Source organism: Pochonia chlamydosporia, chromosome 1 (genome assembly GCF_001653235.2).
Source record: "Pochonia chlamydosporia 170 chromosome 1, whole genome shotgun sequence".
Classification (NCBI taxonomy): Eukaryota; Fungi; Ascomycota; class Sordariomycetes; order Hypocreales; family Clavicipitaceae; genus Pochonia; species Pochonia chlamydosporia.
Window position 1 is genome coordinate 1,112,197 of NC_035790.1, and position 23,487 is coordinate 1,135,683.

Consider the following 23,487-nt stretch of genomic DNA (forward strand, 5'->3'; position numbering starts at 1 on the left):
AACGGAATCTGGTGCAATACGTACTTTTGGAGGCTCTGGGCGAATCTGGTTGCGCGAACAGGGGGAAGCAGACGCGATGGATGGGTCGCCCCCCTTTTTTTTTTATTCTCTCTCTTTCTTGGTACTGTAATCCCCTCAAGTTGCTTTACTTTGCGTTGCTTTGCGTTGTTTTGCCTCTGTCTGAGCTGTGCTGTTGTGCTGTGCCTTCCGTAAAGCCGTTCAAGTTCTCAAACGTTGAGTGGAGGATCGGGGAGCTGTTGGCAAGGACTGATTGGCCGTTGGGGGAAATGGAATGGATGGTGAATGGCCTTTCGACAGGGCGAGGGAAACTGCGAGGACGTGATTTGATTTGATTGCAGAGGCGGGGGCCTTGTCCTCTTTTAACACTTGTTACTGGCTGATTCAGCCTTCCAGTGGGGCCATCACATTGGACCCACTTAGTCTGTGGCTGGCTGCGCGACTTTTGCTGTTGATTTGCTGGGAGATGACGTGATGCACGGACCAACCTCTCTTGCGAACTCGACTCTAGCAAGTCTGGGTCTGTTTCTCGGGAGTTATGCGACCAAGGACCAAGGTTTTGGGTTTGGTCTCGGTCTCACCATCTGGATCCAGCAACAACATGTTGCCGTTGGTTTCGCTGCCTGCCCACACCACGTTGAATCCAGCTGTTGCTCCCGTCCTGTCCCGGTACACACCTCCATTACAATCAACTGGAACAAAAGTTGAGTACGGAGTGCAGTCAAGTCTGGTACAAAGATCCTGTGACATGCATTGGCCTGGACTATGCTGAAGACCGCCCGTGTCCCAGCCGGGGCATGATAAAGTCAAAGTTCGAAGAAACAAACCCCGTCCGGTCTCCACAAAAGCTGCGAGCGGTGACCATGATGCCTTGATGCTCCGAGCTTCCCACACATCCAGGCCTTCCGACGTCCGTCCGCTCTTTGATGAACGAGGTGACTGACAGCGTGTTGGAACGAAGTGCGCAGGACCAGGACCAGGACCAGGACCAGGACCTTGCTGCCCTGTCAAACCTGTTTGCACTCTCCCCATGTTCCTCCGCTTTGCAAACAAGAGCAGCAATATGGACCCGCTCCACGAGGCGGGCGGGTGGTACGAGAGTTTGTCTGGTGTGAGAACTGAGGTATGTGATGGGCCACCAGACAGACCCCTGTTGAATTGTTGTGCCTTGCTCCAGGTATTCTTGCGTTAGCAGGTTTTCTCAGCCGTCCCAGGCCCATTGCCTCTGCTTGTCCGGAGTACGGAGTACAGTTCTGTGCAATAACTACGGAGTACTCTGTATTGAGTTTTTTGACTTTCGTCTGGGCTGGAAATCTTGGTGTAATAGTCAGTCATATCTCTGTAATCATGTACACTGGCCGCGGAAAGGTGTCATCGCTGTTGCAGCGTTCCTTTTGTGCGGCCGAACTTCTGGACTTGTGTCCAGCAATCGTCACACGTCAATCATCACATAACACTCCAGGGATGCTTGGGGGATGTAATTCCTCCTTGCACAGAGTACAGAGTACCTACTTCTTGACTTGGACAGTGACCTACCTCCGAGTTGACTTCCGACAGGAAATTTGAGCAAGCATCGGCCTTGTCGTCCGCATCCAGTGTTCAATGTTCCCTGTTCTCGTCTCTTCCAGCCACCACACCACGCCCGGCCGTGTGTGTCTCACACTTCCGCGGCTTGTCTCTCTACCCTTTGTTTCTCACAGTCTGTTACCTCTTTTTGGCCCTGCTTCTGTATCGTGCCCGTGTCGACAAATTACATCTGGTGACCCTACGGAGCAGACTCTGCTTGGTTTGCGGCGTATCTTGAAACGTTGTATTTGCGATGCCCGGTGTGGCCCATCCCAGGCGTCAGCAAGATTTCTTGTCTTGCATCCACACACCACCTTGCTGATGGCCCTTTGATGGCCCTTTGACTTCGCCCCCAATCCCCAAGGCATGCTGGCGGCCCCACTTGGTTTGCTCGCAAAAAGAATCGTGAAAACGAGATGATTCCGCAGTTTGGGCCTCATAAGTTCATTGAGAAATGCACGTAGTACGGAGTACAGTGCCCTCGGTCCTCAAATCTGCTGTTGCCGCCGTCCCTCTCTTGGTCTCTGATGGGAAGATCAACTGGATAGTTGTTTGTGCGGTGGCTAGCCAACAGATGTACCGCTGAGCTGGCGTCAGAATAATACGACATCGTTCAATCTTGTCCGTAGATGTCAGACTTTGGGTACGTACCTAAAGTTTCGGCTGGTGATCAATGGACCATACATGCCCACCGGACCCTTTACAGGGCTTCTGCCACAGAAGCTTCCGAATACTGCGTTCAATCAGGCCTATCCCTGCCCAAACCTCCAATCTAAAATTAGTCCTATCGGTGCATCTTGTCCAGCTGTGTTGGCAGCTCGAGTGCATGAAACACTATTGGCACCGTATAAGCAAAGCTAAAGCTCGCCTGCTCCTACAGTGCACTGGTTTTTATCACTGCTTCCATGCAATGTGATGGCCCAAATGATAGCGGTGACGAGATATGCAGAGTGCTTGGCATCTTGCTGCATTTGCAAGAGCGCGTTTCAGTACCAAAGCAACAAAGGAGAGGGCGGGATAGGAGAAGGTACTTTGTGCAATGTGCCTCCTGAAGGAAGCCTAATACGCGTGTTCAAGGCGGCTTTGGTGCTTCTCCAAATCTTCGTGAACAGTTTCCATCGGGGCAGATAGCCATAAAAAAACATGACAGAATTGTTTCTGTTCTCTCAAAGTCCGGAGCCTCAAAAAGTCGGTGAAGCTTCAAGTCGCCCTGAGGTTGCTTGGTGGCTGGGAATCCCTATGTACCCAGGTCTCAAGCCAACGCCATACATACCACTGTCTTTACCACTGAGAAAGGGCCATCACTGGCGTTGACTTTGTGGTTTCAACAAACAGGGAACGCAGGACTGTCAGTCTCGTGCGCATCCAACATGTGTCGATGCCTTGATGCGTCCGTTGATGAACCCAGCGCAACAGTATCATGCAAAGTGACAAGGATTCGCTTTCATGTTCGGTGCTAACGCTTGTCTTTTGCCATGATGAGACATCACAGCCATGCAGCTGAATATGGACAAACCCCAATGTCGTCGTCAGGCAACCATGCTCTCGAGAGCACCGCTTTGTGACTGGCTAGGATCGTGTTGGTGTGCCATGTTCCAAGGCTTCATCCGCAAATCCCATCGATCAGCTGCTCATCCGATTCACATGACTGGCTAAATATTACCTGAGTTCTGGAAAGTCTCACTGGCCAGGTTTGGGCAAAGGAATGCGCTTTCGCAGGGCTTTCCAACATCGTTTCTTCTCGATGTCCCTCTGAGCAGTGCGGCGGCTCCAAAATACCACAATCTAGCCGTCCCAAGTTATCTCGTACCTAAAAAGTTGATACTCCAGCAGCCTGATACCTAATCGGCGGTGTCTCGTCCATAACAAGGTAGAATTTCCGAGCAAATGAACCGGCGAAATGAAACTGAAGCCATTGTGTTGCCGGCCCTCGCACAGTATGAACGCTTGCTGTGACGGTCTGCCAACTCAGCACATAGACCAACGCGTAAGATGGCCGTGCCTCCCTCTGCTTTTCTGAGTGTTCGTGCCGGAAATCAATAAATCTTCTCATAACTCTTGGGAGGAGTATCTTTTTATTGAGAAACAAAGCGCCTTCTCTGCCTCGAGGAGGAAGCGGGTAATAAATCAATGGCTCAGCGGCGCTACATCCACTGTTTCACCCAGATCCAATGCGGTTTTCCAGTTGATGATTTCTTAGTCCAGTGGCTCCGAACATCGCATCTAGTTTGACTTTCCAAGTAGGGTTCCAGGTCCAACATCTCCTTTCTCGATGTCGCCTGATTTCCCACATCTAGTTCGCGGCGGGTATGATACTACTCGGTTATTCTATTCTTGAACGACTGCGTATCCAAAATTGGAAACAATGATGTTGTGCGTTGATGCTCCAGGCGCGCACTACCCACCCAACGCGATAGCTTTGTTGCGTCGTTCGTCACATTCAACCCGCTCATAATAAATTGCCTGCTTCCACTGGTGAATATGTCCTCTAATCACAGCCCTCCAGTCTCAGGGGAATCGTCGATTCAAGCGCCCCCATTTGACGCCGAGTGACGGGTGCTGCCGTCACGGGCCGTTTGACATGGGCGGCGGCAGATTGTGTAATGTGATTCGTCCCCGGACTCAGCCATGACGGAGAGCTTCACTCTCACAAGGCTCTCCAGACTCCATACAAATAATGGCCTATTTAGCTAAGGTTGGAAAGATGATAATTAGCCCAAATTCTTGAAACGTGCTTCAGAGTTGTTCGAAATGCTCATTCTTTTGCGAATTGAGTCGTCTGGTGACCATGGGCCTACCCGGCATTAGAGCTGTCGAATCAACTTACTCGACATCCCACTTGGCCATCTTGGTAAACACGCTATGGAGCTGAACAACTTGTCCTTGAAGGCAATATATCCTTCGCACCGTCGGTTAAAGGAATTATCGCTTCGTACTTGCCAATTTCACTCCAGTCCTCGATAAGGGGAGAAAATCACATCGGACAAGTCGGGGTCAAGAGAGCGACAGAACCCTCAGTGATAACAGCCAGACAGTCTTCTTCACAGACGTATGTGTATATATACCTCTACTCCAAGATGCGGACAGTTTTCCTTTTTAGTATCTGTTTCGGCATGGTATGGTCAGGCAGAATCAGGCGACTATTGAAATGGCTGAGGAATTTCTCGTTCTAAGCTAGAAGGGCTTGAATGTGTCTGCATGTTAAAAATGGGTGAGTGTCTTTGCTCCTGAGTAGAACATGCATTGTGTCCAAAAGGTATATGACTGCTAACGGAACATACCTGTCCAAGAGCCACATCATTCGTCACAAAAAGGTTCTCTCCTCTCGAGACGGCCACTGGCTGTGACCTTGAACCCAGCATAAAGTGTTGGTTGTATCAACACTTCATGTCGTTTCATTTCCTTGGTCGCGTTTTCTACCCAGGAATAAACCCCTTACGACATTCAACATCAACTAAGTTTCATCAGTGAGAATAGCAGTTCTCCACCTTGCGCCAGATTGACGAGATATCCGGGCGACGCCGTGCAGTATATTTGGCAGTCGCTTGTGGTATACAGCATGAACCCTTTCGCAAGCATATAAGCCGTCGTCTTCAGACCGAGATGACCAACTCAGTGGTTGAGTGAAGTTTTCTTGAAGTCGTGATGCTTTATCACTGCAGTTCATAGCTGTTGGGGCGCTTTTAAACTTTCACTATATCGCAACCGCTAAATTGATTGTATCAAGGTCGGTGTGACCCCTGAACGACGACCATCCACGACTTGGCACGACTAGATAAGCCCTCGATGGGTGTGTGAGAGGAACCGAAGTATGCCTTAATCCGCGAATCTTGGTTTATTGGGTGAGTCCAGCATAATTCGATCCCCATCTCATATTCTCAGCCCTTGTCTCGATGGTCTTCATGCTGTTGCTGATGTCCTGCGTGCTGGCAGGCCTGCACAATGAGATCCAAGTGGCAATGAAATTGACAATGGCAGGAGTCCCATGCCATATACTGCATATGCTGGTTGCATGTACCTGATCAGTTAGCCGGATGTCACCCCGTGGTGTATTCAATCTATTGTGATCGGACTCACTCATCTCTAAGTGGTATGATTACATTAGTTTGAGCACAAACAGCAAACAGTCAGGCTCATTCTGTTTCGGCTGGGCTCCAATGGACCACTCTTGGTCACCAACGAGCAGTCATTTCTTGAAAACACTAGCCAACATAGCACTCGGTCCTTATCAGCGACTATAGCGTTGAGCGTCTCGTCAAATTCTTGACCTTCCCTGGTGCAGGTCCGCCTGACATTCAACCTACACAGCTTGGGGCAGGCTTCACTGGACCCCTGGTCAACATTGCTGTTTCCGCCACCAACACCCAAAGCTTCTGTCAAACTGACGGCTTGTTGTTAGCGGTCGAGAATGGCGTCAGGTCAGGGATTCACACCACGGCGTTTGATCATGCAGAACAACTTAGCGACCAACGCGCTGCATGTTTCTACGAACGAATAAACTCGAGATGGATTAACCGATGAGGATCCATGGCGAAGCGTGGCCTCATATGAGAGGATGACGGCATTATTAATGGTGGGAGGGTCTGGATATCAAGCCGAGACTGGCTGATGGCTCGTCGGGCATCAGTTGAGTGAAAGAACATGAAGCTGGCTCCCAAGACTTACTATACATCACTTTGATGCAGATGGGCTGTCGAGAACTACCCAATGGACACAAGATTCGCCCGTGGCCATCATTTCCATCACAACATACGCTCGACCTTGTGAGCGAATGTCCGTTCGATGCATTGAACAGCTGAATGGTTTTACTGTCTAATCATCCCATAGTATGTATGATGGCGAGACGGCCTGCCACTTTACGACAGGGTCTAAATTCGCTCAGTGTTGGTTGGCCACTTGCCTGTTGTCTGCATCCATGGCAAGCAATGATTGATTAGTCTGGTGGGGATGTGCAGCGAGGGCTTTTGAGCGACCAACAATGAAGTTCTGGGGAATGGAACACTTGGCCAACACGGGCAAGCAGCCGTCGGTTCCAAATCTCTGTTTGGTGAACGCGCCTCATTTACGGGCGTAAGCGATAAGATGAGTCTTGTGAATTCGGATCAAAAGCCTCAAATGGCAAATGGCTTCGACTGGTATGATGGCGTGGACGACTTTTCGCTTGTTGGTCAATGAGCGCCAAAGGATTCAATCAGCGTGTGTGTGGCGCTTAGACAGGGATCAAAATGGGAAGGTTGGATTTTGATTGCCAGTCCAACGGTATCTGAGGCGGCACCATGGTACACTGGCGAGGGTTCTGGCATGTCCTTCGTGCAGAACAGATGCATGAAGGTCTTTTTCGACGGTGTGAAACCAAAATCCCAAACTTATGAAAGGAACGACAGAAAAGGCGGACAAAGACTAGAGTCTCACGTACCGCGCGGCCAATTTGGTGAAATGGTGACATCCAGTCCTTGGCCTGGGGAAAAGAGAATTTGGGGAGATTGAGGAGAAATGATGCTTCACGAACCGCGCAGCGAGTGTGGTGGGCTGGCAGAAATGGCCATTCGGTCAGATCGTGGGCAATCGTGAGCCACAGCAAGGGTCAGCTTGAGCAACGTTAGCCGCCTTGAAGATTGGCCAATGTCACGAGAAGGATGCATCGAACCTAGAGGGTTGGTCAGCCACGCGCGCATGCAAAGCATTTCCGCACAAAGACGATGATTTTGAATTATACCGTTGTGGATGCGGCCTTCAAAAGGGTCAGCGGTACGATCCCCATGAGAATTGAATGGCGGAGGTAATGTGTTTTGGTAGGTCTGGCAGGTTGAGGAGATCTGGTGTTGCAGGGGAGGGTGAGACGAAAGTGGGAAGAAGGCGAGGAGGGAGACGAGGAGGGAGACGAGCCAGGCGGCAATCAACCTTCGAAATCAATTGATGACTGGAGGTGGTTGTTGTTGCCTTTGGGAAGGTGCGATGATGCGGCCTCTTGACAACTTGACAAGACGAAACTAGGACTTCGACTTACTTGACCAACTTCCCGACGGCCAATGCAAGAGACCGGTATTTGGACCAAAGAAAAAAAAGGATAAAGAGCCAACACCTCCCACGAAAGCAACCTCATTCGATCATATTTTCGGCTGTGCCAAAAACTCAAGATCCATATACTCTCCTCCACAATTCTCTGTTTCTTTCTCCGTCAGGGCAACTTCTCTTCAAGTCAAAGCTAGGCTGCATTGATTTTCGCCCACTTGGCAAATAAGTCTCCAACAAAGATCCTTTAGTTTTACACCATCATCACCCTCTTCTCGGCAATCTGTCTCCAGTTTTCCTATAGAAACTCTGCACACGGCCTCGCCCGTCAACGTTGGCTCGGACACCAGTGATATTCTCCGTCTGCTGCTGGTCACGGCCCTCTGTTACACACAGCAAAACACACAGCAAAACACACAGCAAAACTCACCAACACCCTCCAATCGGCTCTCGGCTGCTCGTGTCATATCCGCGGAGAGCTTGCGAGTGGTTTACGACAAATCTGAAAACCACGCGATCTAGGCAATCTGTCTCGGTCTATTTGAAAACTGGTCCATCCAACCAGAGTTGGCCATTGCCTCTTTTCCTCTCAGCATCGTCATCGGCAAATACCATCGAGTCTTGCTTGCTGTGTTGACGCCTTCCCAAAGGCTTGTCCTAGGCCAGTTGTTGACATCCAATAGGAATCCAAGAGCAGGGTCACAAAGCTTCACAACCGTCACGTCTCTTCGCCGAATCACATTTGTCGCGTGCAACTCAAGGGCCCTGAAGAGCGTTAGATCTCTCGGCAACAGCACCCACCCAAGACCACGAGGCTTTGCTTCTCTGGCCTGTCAGATCAGCGTGCGTGACGAAGAGGATCAGACACTGTGGTTCCATCACCTGCCGAAGAAAGTGTCTGGTCTCTGGTCTCTGAACCAGCTTGACGGAGGCTCATCCCAGAACAGTCTGTCAGTCAGGATCCGACCACCACCCTTCCATCTCCACCACCCACCCCCCCTTCCCGCTACTATCCACACCCTCACCCCTGTCGAGCATCCCAGAGCTGTCCCCGACGCTCTCACTTCTCTCATCACTCTCAACTGCAAGTCCTGGCAACCTGGAAGAGAACAGAACGAGAGAGCGCTTGACCCAGAAGCACTTCTGGTCTCGTTTGATCCCCACAACATCTAGCCTGTCCATCGTGTCCCTGTCCGCGGCCCCCCTGTCCTCTATTGGAGATCCTCGTCCAGCCCAGGCAGAGGACCCGTCTGACACCAATAGCCAGTGCGTCGGCGCATATTCAAAACACGCTGTCTTTGCCGCCAGCAGGACGCCTCACTCTTCCAACCAGCAGTCAAGAATTAGTTCAAAGGACACGCCTGCTTCGAATCATTTTGCACCCCTCGCTCCCAGTCATCTTGTCGTCGTCTCACTGCCTCACGCTGTTTTCCAGCTTTATAACTAAACGCTCCTCGGCACTACCGCCCACCTCGAAAATCTCCCAGGCTCTCATCAACGCCTTCACTTCTTGGGTTGCTTCCTTTGGGGTCTTGCCCTGATCGACGACTTCGTTGCGAGCCTACCAAGCTTGGGGCTTGTACTTCAGTTTGGCCGTCTTCCTCCATAAACTGTCCACCCACTCCCAATTTCACCATGCCTACAACAAAGCCCAAGCTGGAGAAACTCTCCACGCCTGTCACGGCGACATTCCCCTCAGAAATTACGTCTGCGTCCACGGCCACTCCTCTTTCTGCTTTGAACTTCCATTGCAAGCCAGACCCGGATTTTATCAAGACGCCTATCAGTCCACCATCCGCCTACACGGACTTCTTATCGAAAGCAATGGCATTGAACTCGCCGTCCTTGACGTCCGGAGACTCTAGCCCCGATTCAACCAAAAGCAACCCAGAAACTGGAGGGGCTCATCGTGCCTCCAAAGACGAAAGATCTTCACCTTCCTCTACGGTTAGCAGCAAACCGTCCCCTCCTGCTACTGCACCGGCGGTACCACCCAGCCCATTCCCGACCTCCGCCCCGATGTCTGCTCCGCCTACGGGTGCGGTTTCATTCCCGAGCCTGAAATTACCTCCCAGCCCAGCCATATCCAGTATCGACTCGCCTCTGAGCGCAAGTACGCTTCGTTCGCCGTTTAGCGCGAGATCTGTTCACTCCGTCTTCGACTGGGATGCAGCATTGAAAGCCAGGTTTTCGGACAAAAAACAGAAATCTTCGCGCACCAGTGTTCGACATATCCGGGAAGTTGTCACTCGAACTGTCACTTATACTCCTCGCATGGATCCCGCGCCTAGAGGCAAGAGACGGAAGGTGGAATGAAGCACTGCATTTGGAGCTTTGCAGTTCCTATGATTCCAACAGGGTATATCCGACTTATGATGATAGTTACGACGAACTCCTGGCATATGGCTCCGGGACCAGACGATATGATGTAATCAGATGGGGCACTGGCGGCCCTCCGAACGCTTCCTCAACCTCTCACTTTTCTCTCTTTCTTTGGTCTATTATTATTTTTCTTTGCCTGGCAAAGGCTACTTCTATCAACCTCTCTCTCTCTCTCTCTCTCTTTCCCTCTCTCCTTCTCCATTTTGTCGCAAAATAAAATTACTCGGGGCTTAAATGGATAATCCCAGAGAAACGTGGCTTGTGGCCGGTGGACGCGATATTAATGCTCTGAGCGAGCTACACCTCGACGGTGGCCGTTCTCTTTGCTCTGGGAAGTTCTTTGGCTCAAAATAACAAAACTCCATTCGCCTAATCCGACGGCTTCTTTCCATTTTCGATACTAGGCAGCGAGGGGGTCAACGAAGGGGACACTGCCGGGGATATTTGGCACATGCGTGTTGAGGCGGGGAGCTTTCTTTTCGATGGGGGAGTTTGTGGCGTTTCTACAGAGTTTAGTCCTAGCTTAAGGCTCTTTGTGACCTTGGTCAGGTAACATCGGGATATGTTCGATACCACAGCGCGCGAAGGATGGTTGGAAGTGGGCCAAAGGCAAGGCAACGGGTACGGCGGGAGGCAGGGCGGGCGCATATAGTGGCGCAAAAACGATATAGGGATGATGTACCGCTAGAATGATAGCAAATGACCCTTGAAAGTCAATGTGCATAATTTCACTCAAGAGCAGCTGTGACGGGTGAAAGATAGGAGGGCGTGATGCGCAGGCATATTGGGCCAAGGGCGTAGGAGTTGGAGGTGGAGATGTGAGATAGGAGCGGTAACGGTAACCAGTGTTCACGGCATGCAGGAGAGTGAATATTACGACCAGTCATGGAGATTGTTTATTTACACGTATTACTGCACAGTTTCTAGCAGGCCACGCAAGTAGGCCGGCGTAAACTGGGTCATTGCGGGAAGGCCGCATCTCGAACGGCCGTCCCGTCTGTAAGACACGACTAATAGAAAACGATGTGGCGGATGACTTGCCAGCCTACCTACCTAGGTATCTAGGTACTTTCCTAGGATGACTTGGCCAGCACAGATAGTTGTACAGCCTATTCGCAATTAAAACAGGGTCGCGTTCTATCCAGCCGTCCTATGTTGCCCGTGACAAGGACAGGGAACCACATTGCACAAGGAGAGGACTGGACAAGGTGCGTTTGTCTTGCCGCTCAGTACGGAATTGGAGGGTCATATTGTTCATGCCTGTCTTCTCCGGGGAGATTGTAAGTTACCCTTGCAGATTGTATATTACAGGTTCTTCGAGGAGTTGTTGCGATTTCATTTCTCGGGGGTACTATTTTGATAGTTGGGCGATTCGCCCGTTGTGTGCGTATGTATGGCGTATGACTGACCTTGGCCGCATTTTGGGTCGCGAAGACGACGGCAGGACTAGGTGACAGTGTAGGAGACTGGTCGTGCTGCCTGCCGTTCCATACCGTCTTGCTTAGACTGCAGCTGCTGTGCCCAGAGACGGGCTTTTGTCGATTTTCTCTTGAGGCGAGTCATATCAGGATATCCTCGAATCGGGGCTCTCCTTGTCCGGGACTACTATCACGACCTGTGCAGCCTAGTTGGTCACGCTGCCTTGGCTAGCAAGCAGCTCGACGCACTTTCACAAGTTTGCCCTCTAGTCACTATCCTTTTCCAGCGCACAGCGACCAAAATCCCCATCTGACCCGAGGTATTCTGTCTTTGCAGAACTCTGCCTGCGCACCCTCTATCTCAGAGGTGCAAGTTGCAAAGGCAGGCGTGACGCCAACACCACTACGCCCACCCCACTACCATTTTCTCCAGATGCCACGCCCTTCCACCCCGCTGCCTGTGGGTCCCCCTCCCGGCCCTCGTCCGTCTGGTTCCCATCCATCAGGTTCAAACTGGAAAATGGGCAGCTTCTGTCCTCAGCACAGAAAAAGCACCAAGAAAACGTTGGGCGTTTGCGTCTCGTGTATCGCTGTGATTGGAGACCCAAGCCCCCGGTCCGGGCTACGACCTTTTAAGGCTAGAGCAAGCGTTGTTTTTTTTTTCTCCCTCCCCCGCTAGGACTTTGCACGTAGGGGGGGTTCAACGACAATGCAAACAGAGCAGCAGAATAAAATTGGATGTTTCGACACATTTTGGGCGGGGGGGCGTCTGCTTCTAAGCGCCCAGAGAGAGAATGGCTCGGCCCGCTGATTGGTTAGTGGGCTTATGCCTGTCACCCACCCGAGCTGGTCGGGGGTCGTGATTGGCTGGAGTCTAAGCGCCGTGATGTGGGTGGGCAGCACTGCACCCATGCATGTCGCGAAAATGGAAAATGGGTTAAATGGTGGTTTTGTGTCTTTTAGGTTGAGGACACAAAGAAAGTTGGCCGATGGGATCGGGGGTGAGAGGGCTGTGGAAATGTGTGTTTTTGGTTTCTTGGGACGATGCGCGTCATTTTTGTAGAACGTGGTGATGACGATTTGTTTTTCTCCGTTGGGAACGATGACATGGCCATGTGGAAAGAGCGTGAACAGACTCTTTGGCTGTATTCACCTGCTGCAATGGTATGAGAGGGGGGTACTGAGGTGTTTTGGATGGCTGCCTCTTCATCAATTGCCGCGCTCAGTTCACGGCCGTGGAGGGTGCGACGGGCGAATATCTGGTGACTTGATGGTTGTGAATGGCCCCTTGTCTTTGTCTTTGGAGGATGGGTTTAGCGAACTGGTGGCTTTGAGAGCTCGTGAGACGGTTGGGGGAGGAGTCGGCCTTGTGATCCGAGGGAATGGTTCTATTCCGGTGATATGCGAGGCGTTTATGCTTGGGGTTGTGAATTAGTGATTTCATAGTTTCTGCGTGACAGCTTTATGTACTAGACTCTATAAGAGAAGATTTGTGTACTATTGAACAAAGAATACCAATATCTTCAGTTTCAACATATCAGACTCAACAATGTTTCAGCCCCCTCCTCCCCGCAATATACTCGGTATTCACATCCCCAGAAATCACAAGCATACTCTTCACTCTTATCCCCTCTATTCATTCCAACGTCCAAGCACGTCAACACAGACCGCACATCAGTAACCAAGCTCACAAACCCATCACATCAACAAGCCAGTCATGCCGGCAAATAATCCAGTCACGCCAATTCAAAGCCATGTACCCCCGTCCATATTGCCCCTCGTAAACTATTTCCCACAAAGAACAATGCCGTATTGGAGCTAACGGTTAGCGGGGTGACGATGACCAGGGTTCCTTGCAGCAGCTTAGCTTTGTCCAGTTCTCTGAACCTGGGAGCCAAGGGGGATTGAAACAGGCCTCTGAAACGGGCCATCTAGATTTGATACCGTTTCTAAAAATGCATCGTGTAACACCACGAAGCGCAATGGAACATTCTGACACATGGTCCGTCAATTTGGTGAGTTGTTTTTGTTTGTGATTTTGCTCTTATTGGGAAGGTTGTTTGTTTTTTTGTAGTATGCGTCGTGGAATGAGAGGAGACGACACGACCATGGGATGAAACGGACTTGGTGCTTGGTGGTAGGTTCGTGTGGAGTTTTCTGTCTTTGACTGTCATTGGATTGAGGTGGTCGTTTTCAACATGGGGAGTTTCTGTTTGCAATTGGCACTCCCCTTCTTCTTTGATTGAGATTTTTTGTGGATTGTCAAGGTCAAGAGACGTGTGTATGTACTTTGGTAAGTCAGAAAACCAAGGTTTGACTTCTGCAACGCCTTGCTTGGCTAGTTACTATTCCATTTCTCGGCCGCCTTGCATTGGTCAACTCCACTTCCTTGAGGAGTTGTCAACTTGCGCTGCCACAATATGTGCACTGCCTCCCGTGAAAACTCTTGCATATGTTGAATTGTCGTTATCGACATTCACATGCATTGAATTACACAAGACTATATCCAATGATGGGTTGTGCATTGCCACGGTCAGCTCGTCACAAGGGTGTTTTGTGCTTAGTATTGCCCTTTTCTCTTCAACCCACATCTCTCACCTCCCTGGCAATGGCATTACACAAAGCCACCGTGACACCGGCGCCAGTCAGGACATGGATCCAAAGCCGCTGCGTATCGCTCAACCGGTCGTTTGCGCTCTTGACCTCTGCAAACATGACTTCGCCTCTCGGTGCTCCCGGTGGTGCTCCCGGTGGTGCTCCCGGTGCGCCTGGGCCTCCCTCAACTGACTTGTCACACACCCGCCAGAGAATAAGATCCGGGACGCCACCTCCTCGGTGTTTGTATTCCTGTGCCATGACTTTGCATATCGCTGCTAGAGCACTGCCTTCGAAGCACCGTACTAGTTCTGCCATGTCTTCCACGTCAAAGTCCCAGTTTAGTCCGACCACGCTGGTCCTCCGCTCGTGTTCTCTCTGCCATACTTGGCGCAGGAGTCGTTCGCCATCACCGTTGGCAATTTCAACCAGTCGGTGGTTAATTTCAGATGCCCTGGCCGGGAAGAATGCGTCTGTGTGTAGGTCCAGTGGACATGTTTGGTATTCCGTCTGAAAGACATTGGGTATGTAGAGAAATAGTATATCGTAAAAGAGATATGCAAAGATGGTCCGTATGGCGCCGCCTTCTGCATGATATCCTTTCCAGCCTTCAGAGCGGAAGTAGCTCAAGCACATCTCTTCGACGCTGCACTCGCCTCCAGTATCCAATTCGTCCAGCCAAATCGTCTTTGTTGAAACTTGTTGAGCGCCAGGTTTGGGTGTTACCTCTCTTTTCAGCTGTATTCCTTCAACGTTTATCTCGAGCGGTTCTGCCAGCCGCACATGCCCAAAGTCGTGTTGTAGTCGTCGTGGAATTCGTAACTTCTTTTCCAGCTTGATTAGACGCTTCTGGAGATCATAATGATGAATAAGGTGGCAATTTGGGTCCTGCAACCCTGATTCACAGGTTGTAGCAGCTATTCGCTTCCACTGCTTCTTCCGCTGTTCCAAATCCCCCGTCACTCGGCCATCATCCACGGTGGGCATGTAGTGCTCCTCTAGCAACGCCTTACGCTGGTACCACGAGCCACGCCGGGCTAAATGGAATAGCTTCTGGTCCAGCAGTTCCTCAAGGAGTCCATGTTCACGAGCATACTCCTTCCGTCTCGCTAATACCCACATTGCTTTGACCATTATCCTCGTGTACGAATGTGCAGGATTGAATCGCCTCAAGTATGCACCCTCGCCCATCTCATACACCATGCGTTCCTTTTCTCCTTCCTCGTTAACGTACTGCTTCCATCGAGGATAGACCATTTCAAAGGTATTCATGATACTTTGTAGTTCCTCTTCGCTTGGAACTCCACTGGACTCAAGAATATTGTCCACATCTGCCTCCAAGCGAATAGCTGCTTCAAACTCCAAGAGGTGTAAACGCGACGCAAATATTGTCGAAGTCCTGCAAACGATGTACACGGGGAAATTTCGTCTCGCAATTTTAGCCAATATTATGGTTGTTAAGGATTTCTCCGTCCACTCTGTGGATCGGTAAAACACCAGATGTACCCGTTCGAAGAGTTTGAAGGTTAGTGGTGATAGGCGAACGCAAGGCCCCAAAATTGCCAATATCTTGTTCAAGAAATGCTCAGTCTGATTTGAACTTTGCCGTTTCAGGTGACTATCATCGTCTGGTCCAGCAGAATCTTTATCAGATGCTGAAACATCAGAATCACGGCTGTTCTGCCGGCTTAATCCAAGCGCCATCAGTCCAACCTGCTGTTGGCTCATTCGGCATAGCCCCTTGATGAGTTCTGCTTTATTCTTTCCCTGTATCTTGGCATCTTTTGCCAATAACTTGAGTTCATCCAAAAACAAGAGTGACGCAGCGTCTTCGACATTATCAATGTGGTCCTCTGAAGCATCTGCAAATGTAAAAGTCGCTCCAAGGCTATACTTTTCCAAGTCAAATCCTGGGACCATTTCTTCGTTGTCTTGGTTGTCTATTTTGGGCAGAATCCTTACTGACTGCAATTCCGCAATCGCTTCTTCTGGTTCTGAGATATCAGAATAGTATCCTAAGCGGCTGGCACGATGCCATGCTGCAGTCTTCCTCAGAAACAGGCGAACATATCTCTTAAATGTCAGTCTCCCGAATACACTTTACCTAGCAGAAAAACTCACAGATACTGCGCTTCATACGTCAACTCTTTCCATTTTCTAAACACTTCCATCTCTTTCTCGTCAAACAATTGTGATTCTTCTTCTAGAACAGTATCCAATGCCAGGTTAAACGCATCCACATATATTGAGCTTCGTCCCTTAATCCACAGCGGTTTCGTCTTTTCTGTGGTCCCACCATCTTCATCCTTCATTTGAGAGGACTTCATCTGTTCGTATTGTTCAATTGCATCATGATCAGTCTGTGTCGGGGGCAAGGCATTCTCGAACTCAGTTGCATGATTGGATTTTGAAGTGTCCACATCCTCGCTTTCGTTCGCCCTTTGTTCAGTCCTTGCCTGCGGATCATCGTCATATGTGGAATCTTCAGAGTCATCAGATTCTGAGTTCCTTATTTCATGTCGCTTCACGCGCTTTGGTGCCCGTTCACCAGAGCTATCGTAATTAGACACAGACCTGCTGCTTTCATCATCAGTGTCAGTTCTGGATAATTTTGTGACAAACGCATCCATCGTTGCCAGCACGATGAGCGTCGTGGCAGTTTTTGCTGCGGCACTGTGCATGCCACTCACGACTCGAGGTCACGATATGTGAAGAAGGGAGACGCGACAAGTTGTGAGGTGCAAACACGAAGTCAGCTGACCGTGTTGGCCCATTCAGCAGCAGAATCATTCAGCAACCCATTGCCCTTGCAGCCACCACCGACGATCAACCGGCGCCGTTCGCGCTCAGTCATCCACCATTCGGCAGCCAAATTAAAAAGAATACCACTCTGAAATAGAAGCTAAGGCGAGCATTGTCGATATGGCAGACGATTTACCGAAGTCAGAAGCAACACCAGAGGCTTCTCTCGCATCTCCTACTATGGACAAGGCTCCCAATAGCAACCCCTCCACAGCCCAGCAACCTCCAGCGATTGACGCGCCTCAAAAAGATGTTGTCATGTCCGATGCGCCAGTTGAGCAAGCCGCAGTACGTTTCTTAGTTTTCTGTCCTTTTCGTTATAACTGATGCTCCGAATACAGCTAACAACCTTTCCTAATATACAGTCACCGGCCCCGGCCAACCTAGCTCCCAGTCCAGCTCCCGCACGAACAGGTACACCAGCTCAAGGCTCTCGTGCTCCATCTGTACATCCAGACCCTGGTTTTACTATGCCTTCAGAGGCGCCGGCGCACGGTGACTCCACAAGAAGATATTTAAACACCAAAGTCACTGGAGTATTGCTCGAGGGTATGAAACAATTAGCAAAAGACCAGTAAGTGATTCCCAATCATTGGCAATTTGAGCCGCCAATTTTGACCATTGAAACAGACCAAATGACCCTTTACGATTTCTGGGCGAGTATCTTATTCAGAGGTCAAAGGAATTAGAAAGTACAAATTGATTGGCATGGGTTGAAATCGAAACACAAATTTGGGCGGAGCATAAGCCGGCGTTAGGGAGCCGTCATTAGACTAGAATGGAATTGATACCAGGGCCGTAGCAAGTGGGTAACCAATATTTGGGCAGTCAAATTGCTTTCTCATTTTTAGCTTATTCGACTATTCGTCACGGTCATCCAGACCAAGGACCAAGCATCAGGGCTTCTAAATGCAGGTTGTTCCATATATTTTCCTCCCCAACTCCGGCACCAAGGGAAATCCGCCATTCTTGAGTTGCAACTAAATCATCCTTCTTTTTCCCGCTTTATGCGACAATGGTGGAGGCAGTGGCAGACTCGTACTTCCAGGTAGGAGGCAGGACACCGACGGTCTTGTAGTAACGAGCCAGACGGTGAATTCGGGACTCGATGAGAATAAGGCGGAACTTGGAGTCCTTGTCCTTGCGGTTGCGCTCGAGGTGCTTGCGGACGGCGACGGCCTAGAAGTAATAATGTCAGCACATTTCCGCACGACATGAAGGGGGTTCAACCAATAAAACGGGGTTCAATCCTTTCCATACCTTCTTGATCAACATGTACAGGTCCTCAGGAAGCTCGGGGGCAAGGCCTGTTAAAAATCACTCTGTCAGTCTTGACCGTACAGAGGCATAAAAGAGTTTTGTGCTCTTTGCAGATGTATATATTTCCTTCGCCACATCCGTGTATTCGTTCTTTCAGGGTTCCATACCGTTAGACTTCAGGATTCGCAGAATTCGGTTACCTGTCAATGACATGTTAGCAAAATCGAATTCTGCCCAATTCACTTCTCCCATAGAGTCGTCTGTTCGCGGAGACGTACCGGTGACAATCTTGACCTGGGCAACGCCGTGGGAGTCACGCAGAATGACACCAATCTGCGAAGGGGTAGCACCCTTTCTGGCGAGCTTGCAGATCTGCTCAACGACCTGCTCGGGGGTGGTCTTCAACCACGCAGGTGCGGCGCGAGAGTATGGGAGCGCGGAGGCGGAAATGCCCTTTCCCTTGCTGTGAAGTCTACCCATCTTGGCGGTGTTGTCGTGCTGGTTGAGGATGGAGGAGTTGTCCGAGTTCAGGTGGTGAAGTCGCAAGTCTCAAAGTATTGTGTGGAGCTGCAAATTTTCGCTTAGTTAGGGCAGAATGTGTGCGTGGTTGCAGTGACGGCCCACACCTTCCGACAGGGGTTTGCAAATCACGTGGAATGGCACGCGACGCCAATTGTATGAATTTTTGTGGGGACGAGTTGTGCGCTAAGGTACCTCAACTTTCTTCGTGATGCTTTTTTTCTCTTTCTTTCCACCGCGTTGTCAAAGCAGTTTCTCCCTGCACTGGCAGAGCAATTGAGCTGCCAGCCACCGATTCAATCAATACCTTTCCGTAAGTTGCCATCTTTCCAGTCGTATCTATACCTGTTTCAAAGCCTACCTACATGATGATAAGAACACAATTGTTTACTTATTTCTGGTACCTCTTATGTTAGAGTCTTCGGACTCGATGAATGAACTGGACTTCTGACCTCTCGCCTACATCGCGCTTCATGTTTACTGATCATTGCATTTATCACGTCCATTGGCTAATATTCATAAAGATCATGTAGAACCTTTCGACCGACTGGAGCCTAGAACTTCTGTGACCACCTTGTAGATACCCAGTCATGTTTTCCCAAGTTCACCTTCCGACGACTCCCCATGTGGTACGGCACTGATTTTTTAAGTGAGATGTTCACCCACATCGCCATATTGTTTTCCTGTTTTACATTTAAATGAATACAAAGACTTGATTTGAAATCTGTTCCATTTCCCATATCTAGAGCCAATTTCCCCGTGTCTCCGTGAGAGGTATTAACCTTGCTGCGCTGTTGCTACATTTACCAGGCACCCACATCGAAGTTTTCCTATAAAACACGTTAGACGGGAGAAAGCTATGCAGAGTGCAGAGCAGGCAGGGTAACTTACTTCGGGAAAATATGTAGTAACAACGGTTCGGTCCGCAAACTTTCTGCCCGCCAGTGCCGTCAATGCCTTGTGGCAAGAGTCTGGGGTATCGAATTTGACGAAAATCTTGCCGACTCCCGCAGACTGCCTACTACCGCCAACCGGGCGGGGAATCTTGAGTTCCAGGATGTTGCCAAACTTGGAGCATTCTTCCCGAACATCTTCGCAGATTTCTGGTTATCCCATTAGTACGGTAAAGCAATGCAGCAGGTGAGAGCAAATTACGTACCTTCGTATTCCTCAGTATCCATAAGCTCCTCGGGAGTAACCATGTTGAGGAGCTGCAGGACGCGTCCTTTCTCTGCATCGTTGGATGTCTGAGATGCGAGACCGCTAATGGCTGTGATGCCAACGTCGAAATTGGCCACTTGCGTAGGGCCAATGCTAGCTTTTGCGACCTTCAACTTTTTACCACCAACGTCCATGCCGTTTAAAGCACTCAGCGCAGGCTCATTAGCAGAAGCAGGGTCGATATACTCCGCGAAAGCAATTCCCTATTAAAAGTCAGTATAGCATTACAAGGCAGGCGTCACTACATTAATTACCCTTGATTCCTCAGTGCTTCGGTCTTTGACAAGAACAAACGCCTTGGGTTTTCCGAATGCGGCAAGGAGCTCAATAATTTGTTCCTCGGTAAGGAAAGACGGTATGTTGGTGATAGATAACTTGTGCACCGTGTCGGGGACAACATTTGATACGACACTGGGGTCGTATGCCATTTCCTCTGGAATAGCCGGCATAACATAGTCCTTGGGCCGTCGAATTGATAAACCCCGTTGCTCACCGCCAGCTCCATTCGGAGCATCATCCGGCTCCATAGATATGCCGTCCAAGGCAAGAGCTACTGTAGCATCACCTGCATTCCTGAATTCCAAAACGGCGAAAGATCGATCAGTGGAGAACTGGCATAGACTACACGGGTCTGAGCTCTCAATGACATTTAGGCCATTGAGCTGGAGGTTGAAGAAGGATAGAATGCTCTCTTCATCGTTTCCTGCAGGAATGTTGGAGAGAATGAGCCGCTTTGCTTGACGGGAATTGCTTGCTTTCAGGCCAGCGCTTGAGACACCTCCGTTTGGTTCTTTCATAAAGGCTTGCAGCTTGCTCGGGTCCATGGGCTGCTGTCGCGGGGCTCCAGGCAATGGGAACATGCCGGAAAGCTTTGCCTGCTCGGCAGTGACCACCTCGTAGCCAGGGGGCTTAATATCCCATTGAGTCATCCTTCTCTTGCGTTCCAGCACCGGTATAATATCTGTCAAATCTGGAGTTGGTTCTCGTGGCTTCGGGGGCGTCGCGCTTCTACGGCTTTCTTGCCTGGCAAAGCCACCGTCGTCACGTCGGTCTGCACCACGGCCACCGCGGCGACGATCGTCAAAACCATCTCGGTCTCGTCTGTTGGGTCTCTCGTCGTCGTCGCGACGGGCATCTCTGCGTGAGGATCCTCGGTCACGATCCCATTCACGCTCTCCACGTCGGTCGCGTCCCGAGTATCTGTCCTCCCGCTCTCTATCGCGATGATTGCGGCTAGACGAATAAGCGTCTACATCACCTCCATCTCCACGACGATGGCCACCGCGGTGGTCTGGTGATCTTGATCTTCTGCGATCACGGTGACGGTCCCTGTCGCGGTCTCGCTCACGATCCCGGTCCCTATGGCGGTCGCGGCGGTCATCTCGTTCGCCCCTAGCAGACTGCATAATTGTTAGATGGATCAATGGATTGGATTGGGTGACATACAGTATAATCTCGACCGCTTCGGCCCTCTGCATTGTCATCACAAATCGTTAGCCAGGCTTTCATTAGAGTAGACTGCAAACGTGAGAAGGGAGACAAACCACCACGGGACGAATAACTGTCGCCGTTCATGATATGCGACACTAAGGTCCCAGAGTTAGGCGATCAACAGGTCCCTCGAATTTGATGATTTGGGTCTGCAGTCGAGGAGGACGAAGATCTAAGCTTGGCTTGGTATTCCGGTTCCAACAGTCGACTTGGGCGAGGCTGGAGCTTTTTCGTTGCAAGAGGCTAATCTATTTCGGGACTAGTTTCGTTGCGATTTTTAGTGTGGCTACAGCCAATGGAGCGGCAGATCCACGGGTTCACGGCCAGGGGTCATCCGCGATGCTCCAGGGTAACCCGTTCTAGACGTGGTGAAACAAGGGAAGACATCGACGACGGGTGGCAAGATCCTATCGTTTGGGGTTTTCTATCTATTTGTCGAATACATACGTTCAGGTCACCGTCATTCTCTTGCTTTATTTCTTCGGCAGGGATGTCTGCTAAACGGGTGTCAGAATGGCGAAAGTTACCTGTGAGCCTTTCAGAGCTTTGCATTGATACGACCCTGAGGTGTGGTCAGTCATTTCGATGGCGCAAAGTGAGTGATGAGTGGTGAGTGCTACCACGCATATCTCTGGACCGCAGGTTCTTATTCCCGATACAGGACATGCACTCTTCATGGTCGAATATTGTCCTTGAAACAAGACCCGGCCTATCTCCATTACAAAGTCACCTGGCCTGATGTTCGTGAGGCTCTGCCAACGCCTCCGTCTTCTGGCGCCCTGGACCAACTCAAACAAGACGACACTGAAGAACTGCTTCGTCGCTATTTTAGTTTAACCCTAGATTTGGGCGCACTCTACGAACAATGGTCATCAGCAGACCCCAACTTCCAGAAGAAGGCCCCAGAATTCAAGGGCGTCCGGATCCTAAGTCAAGACGCATGGGAAGCTCTGATATGCTTCATATGCAGCAGCAATAACAACATAAGCCGGATTTCCCAAATGGTACTAAAACGTCAAAGTTATGCCATATATGATTGCAGCTTCTAACTTCACTAGGTTCACAAATTATGCAATCACTATGGACCACTCATTGGCGACATTGACGGAGAAGCAATGCACGACTTCCCAACTCCCGAAGCCCTTACTGGCAAAAATGTCGAATCTCATCTACGAGAGCTGGGCTTCGGGTATCGCGCCAAATATATCGCCGATACCGCTCGCGTAGTTGCCCTGGAAAAGCCAACTTTCTGGCTAGAATCTCTACGAAACCCCCGACACCTGGGGCCCAAAGTGTCATCGACCGCAAGCGCTGGCAACTCAACATACAAAGAGGCACACGAAGAATTACTGGCATTGACCGGAGTCGGACCAAAAGTGGCAGACTGCGTGTGTCTCATGGGATTAGGCTGGGGTGAATCAGTTCCGGTCGATACACACGTGTGGCAAATTGCGCAAAGAGACTATAAATTTGGCAAATCAAAGTCAAAGACATTTAACAAGGCAATGTATGACGCGGTAGGCAACCACTTTCGGAGCATATGGGGCGATTATGCAGGGTGGGCACATTCGGTGTTGTTTACGGCTGATCTTAGAGAATTTTCGGATCGCAAAGTCCAAGTGGATGACCAAGTCAGAGTGAAAGCTGAGGTGGAGGAAGAAGACATCACACTAAGCAGATCCAGAAAGAGGAGACCGGTGGTCGAAGTAAAAGTAAAGATAGAGGCAAAGAGTGAAGATGCGGGAGATTCCAGGACCGTGGCGACCACAACAACGTATAAGCGTAGAAGGACTAGGGGCAGTTCGTAGATTATTGAAAATATAACAAATCCAAGAATCGGTTGGCAGGTATTGTGTCATAAGTGGCGATTGTAATGTAGCATACGCCTCCATAATACTGATATTCTATAAATGAAAGGACGAGGGAGCCTACCATTCTCACATGTAGTCGCAACTCGTGAGCAATGTCAAAAAAGAGTCTCCTGGCTGACCAAGCTGACTAAATAAATGAGTGGCTACCTGCACCCTGGACAGAGCCGTTTGTGCATGTGCGAAAGTTCCCAAAGGGGTGTCGGCTATACTTCGGGTGGCAGCTGCCGCAAACCTCTGAGACTTTTCGTCGCCTCAGCTTGGACTAGCTGGAAAGTCTCGTTCAAGTCAACACCCAACCCCCATCGAGGCTGCCTATCCATGTGCAACGAGAA

At 50.2% G+C, this 23,487-nt stretch overlaps 7 protein-coding genes across 7 annotated transcripts; 4 read left to right on the forward strand and 3 right to left on the reverse strand.

The window, feature by feature from the left end:
• Positions 1-9,231: 9,231 nt before the first annotated feature.
• On the forward strand, positions 9,232-9,912 carry VFPPC_12733 (hypothetical protein; the record flags this gene model as incomplete). The annotated part of the gene is made up of 1 exon (XM_018290510.1): positions 9,232-9,912. One exon carries the CDS (start codon positions 9,232-9,234, stop codon positions 9,910-9,912), a length of 681 nt encoding a protein of 226 aa, XP_018148307.1.
• Positions 9,913-12,468: 2,556 nt separating this feature from the next.
• On the forward strand, positions 12,469-12,831 carry VFPPC_15085 (hypothetical protein; the record flags this gene model as incomplete). Its single annotated transcript, XM_018292838.2, has 1 exon — positions 12,469-12,831. One exon carries the CDS (start codon positions 12,469-12,471, stop codon positions 12,829-12,831), a length of 363 nt encoding a protein of 120 aa, XP_018148308.2.
• Positions 12,832-13,976: 1,145 nt separating this feature from the next.
• VFPPC_00255 (fanconi-associated nuclease 1) lies at positions 13,977-16,621 on the reverse strand (the record flags this gene model as incomplete). The annotated part of the gene is made up of 2 exons (XM_018280311.1): positions 13,977-16,062; positions 16,113-16,621. 2 exons carry the CDS (start codon positions 16,619-16,621, stop codon positions 13,977-13,979), a joined length of 2,595 nt encoding a protein of 864 aa, XP_018148309.1.
• A 292-nt stretch (positions 16,622-16,913) lies between these two features.
• On the forward strand, positions 16,914-17,496 carry VFPPC_12734 (Dpy-30 motif protein; the record flags this gene model as incomplete). The annotated part of the gene is made up of 3 exons (XM_018290511.1): positions 16,914-17,081; positions 17,159-17,367; positions 17,424-17,496. The coding sequence occupies 3 exons, from the start codon at positions 16,914-16,916 to the stop codon at positions 17,494-17,496; spliced, it is 450 nt and encodes a 149-aa protein (XP_018148310.1).
• Positions 17,497-17,798: 302 nt separating this feature from the next.
• On the reverse strand, positions 17,799-18,533 carry VFPPC_12735 (ribosomal protein S13, S15 family; the record flags this gene model as incomplete). Its single annotated transcript, XM_018290512.1, has 4 exons — positions 17,799-17,972; positions 18,054-18,100; positions 18,221-18,253; positions 18,332-18,533. 4 exons carry the CDS (start codon positions 18,531-18,533, stop codon positions 17,799-17,801), a joined length of 456 nt encoding a protein of 151 aa, XP_018148311.1.
• An 842-nt stretch (positions 18,534-19,375) lies between these two features.
• On the reverse strand, positions 19,376-21,368 carry VFPPC_00256 (U2 snRNP auxilliary factor, large subunit, splicing factor; the record flags this gene model as incomplete). The annotated part of the gene is made up of 5 exons (XM_018280312.1): positions 19,376-19,402; positions 19,464-19,675; positions 19,732-19,996; positions 20,048-21,193; positions 21,240-21,368. The coding sequence occupies 5 exons, from the start codon at positions 21,366-21,368 to the stop codon at positions 19,376-19,378; spliced, it is 1,779 nt and encodes a 592-aa protein (XP_018148312.1).
• A 406-nt stretch (positions 21,369-21,774) lies between these two features.
• On the forward strand, positions 21,775-23,092 carry VFPPC_12736 (N-glycosylase/DNA lyase; the record flags this gene model as incomplete). Its single annotated transcript, XM_018290513.1, has 3 exons — positions 21,775-21,893; positions 21,946-22,288; positions 22,343-23,092. The coding sequence occupies 3 exons, from the start codon at positions 21,775-21,777 to the stop codon at positions 23,090-23,092; spliced, it is 1,212 nt and encodes a 403-aa protein (XP_018148313.1).
• Positions 23,093-23,487: the final 395 nt, after the last annotated feature.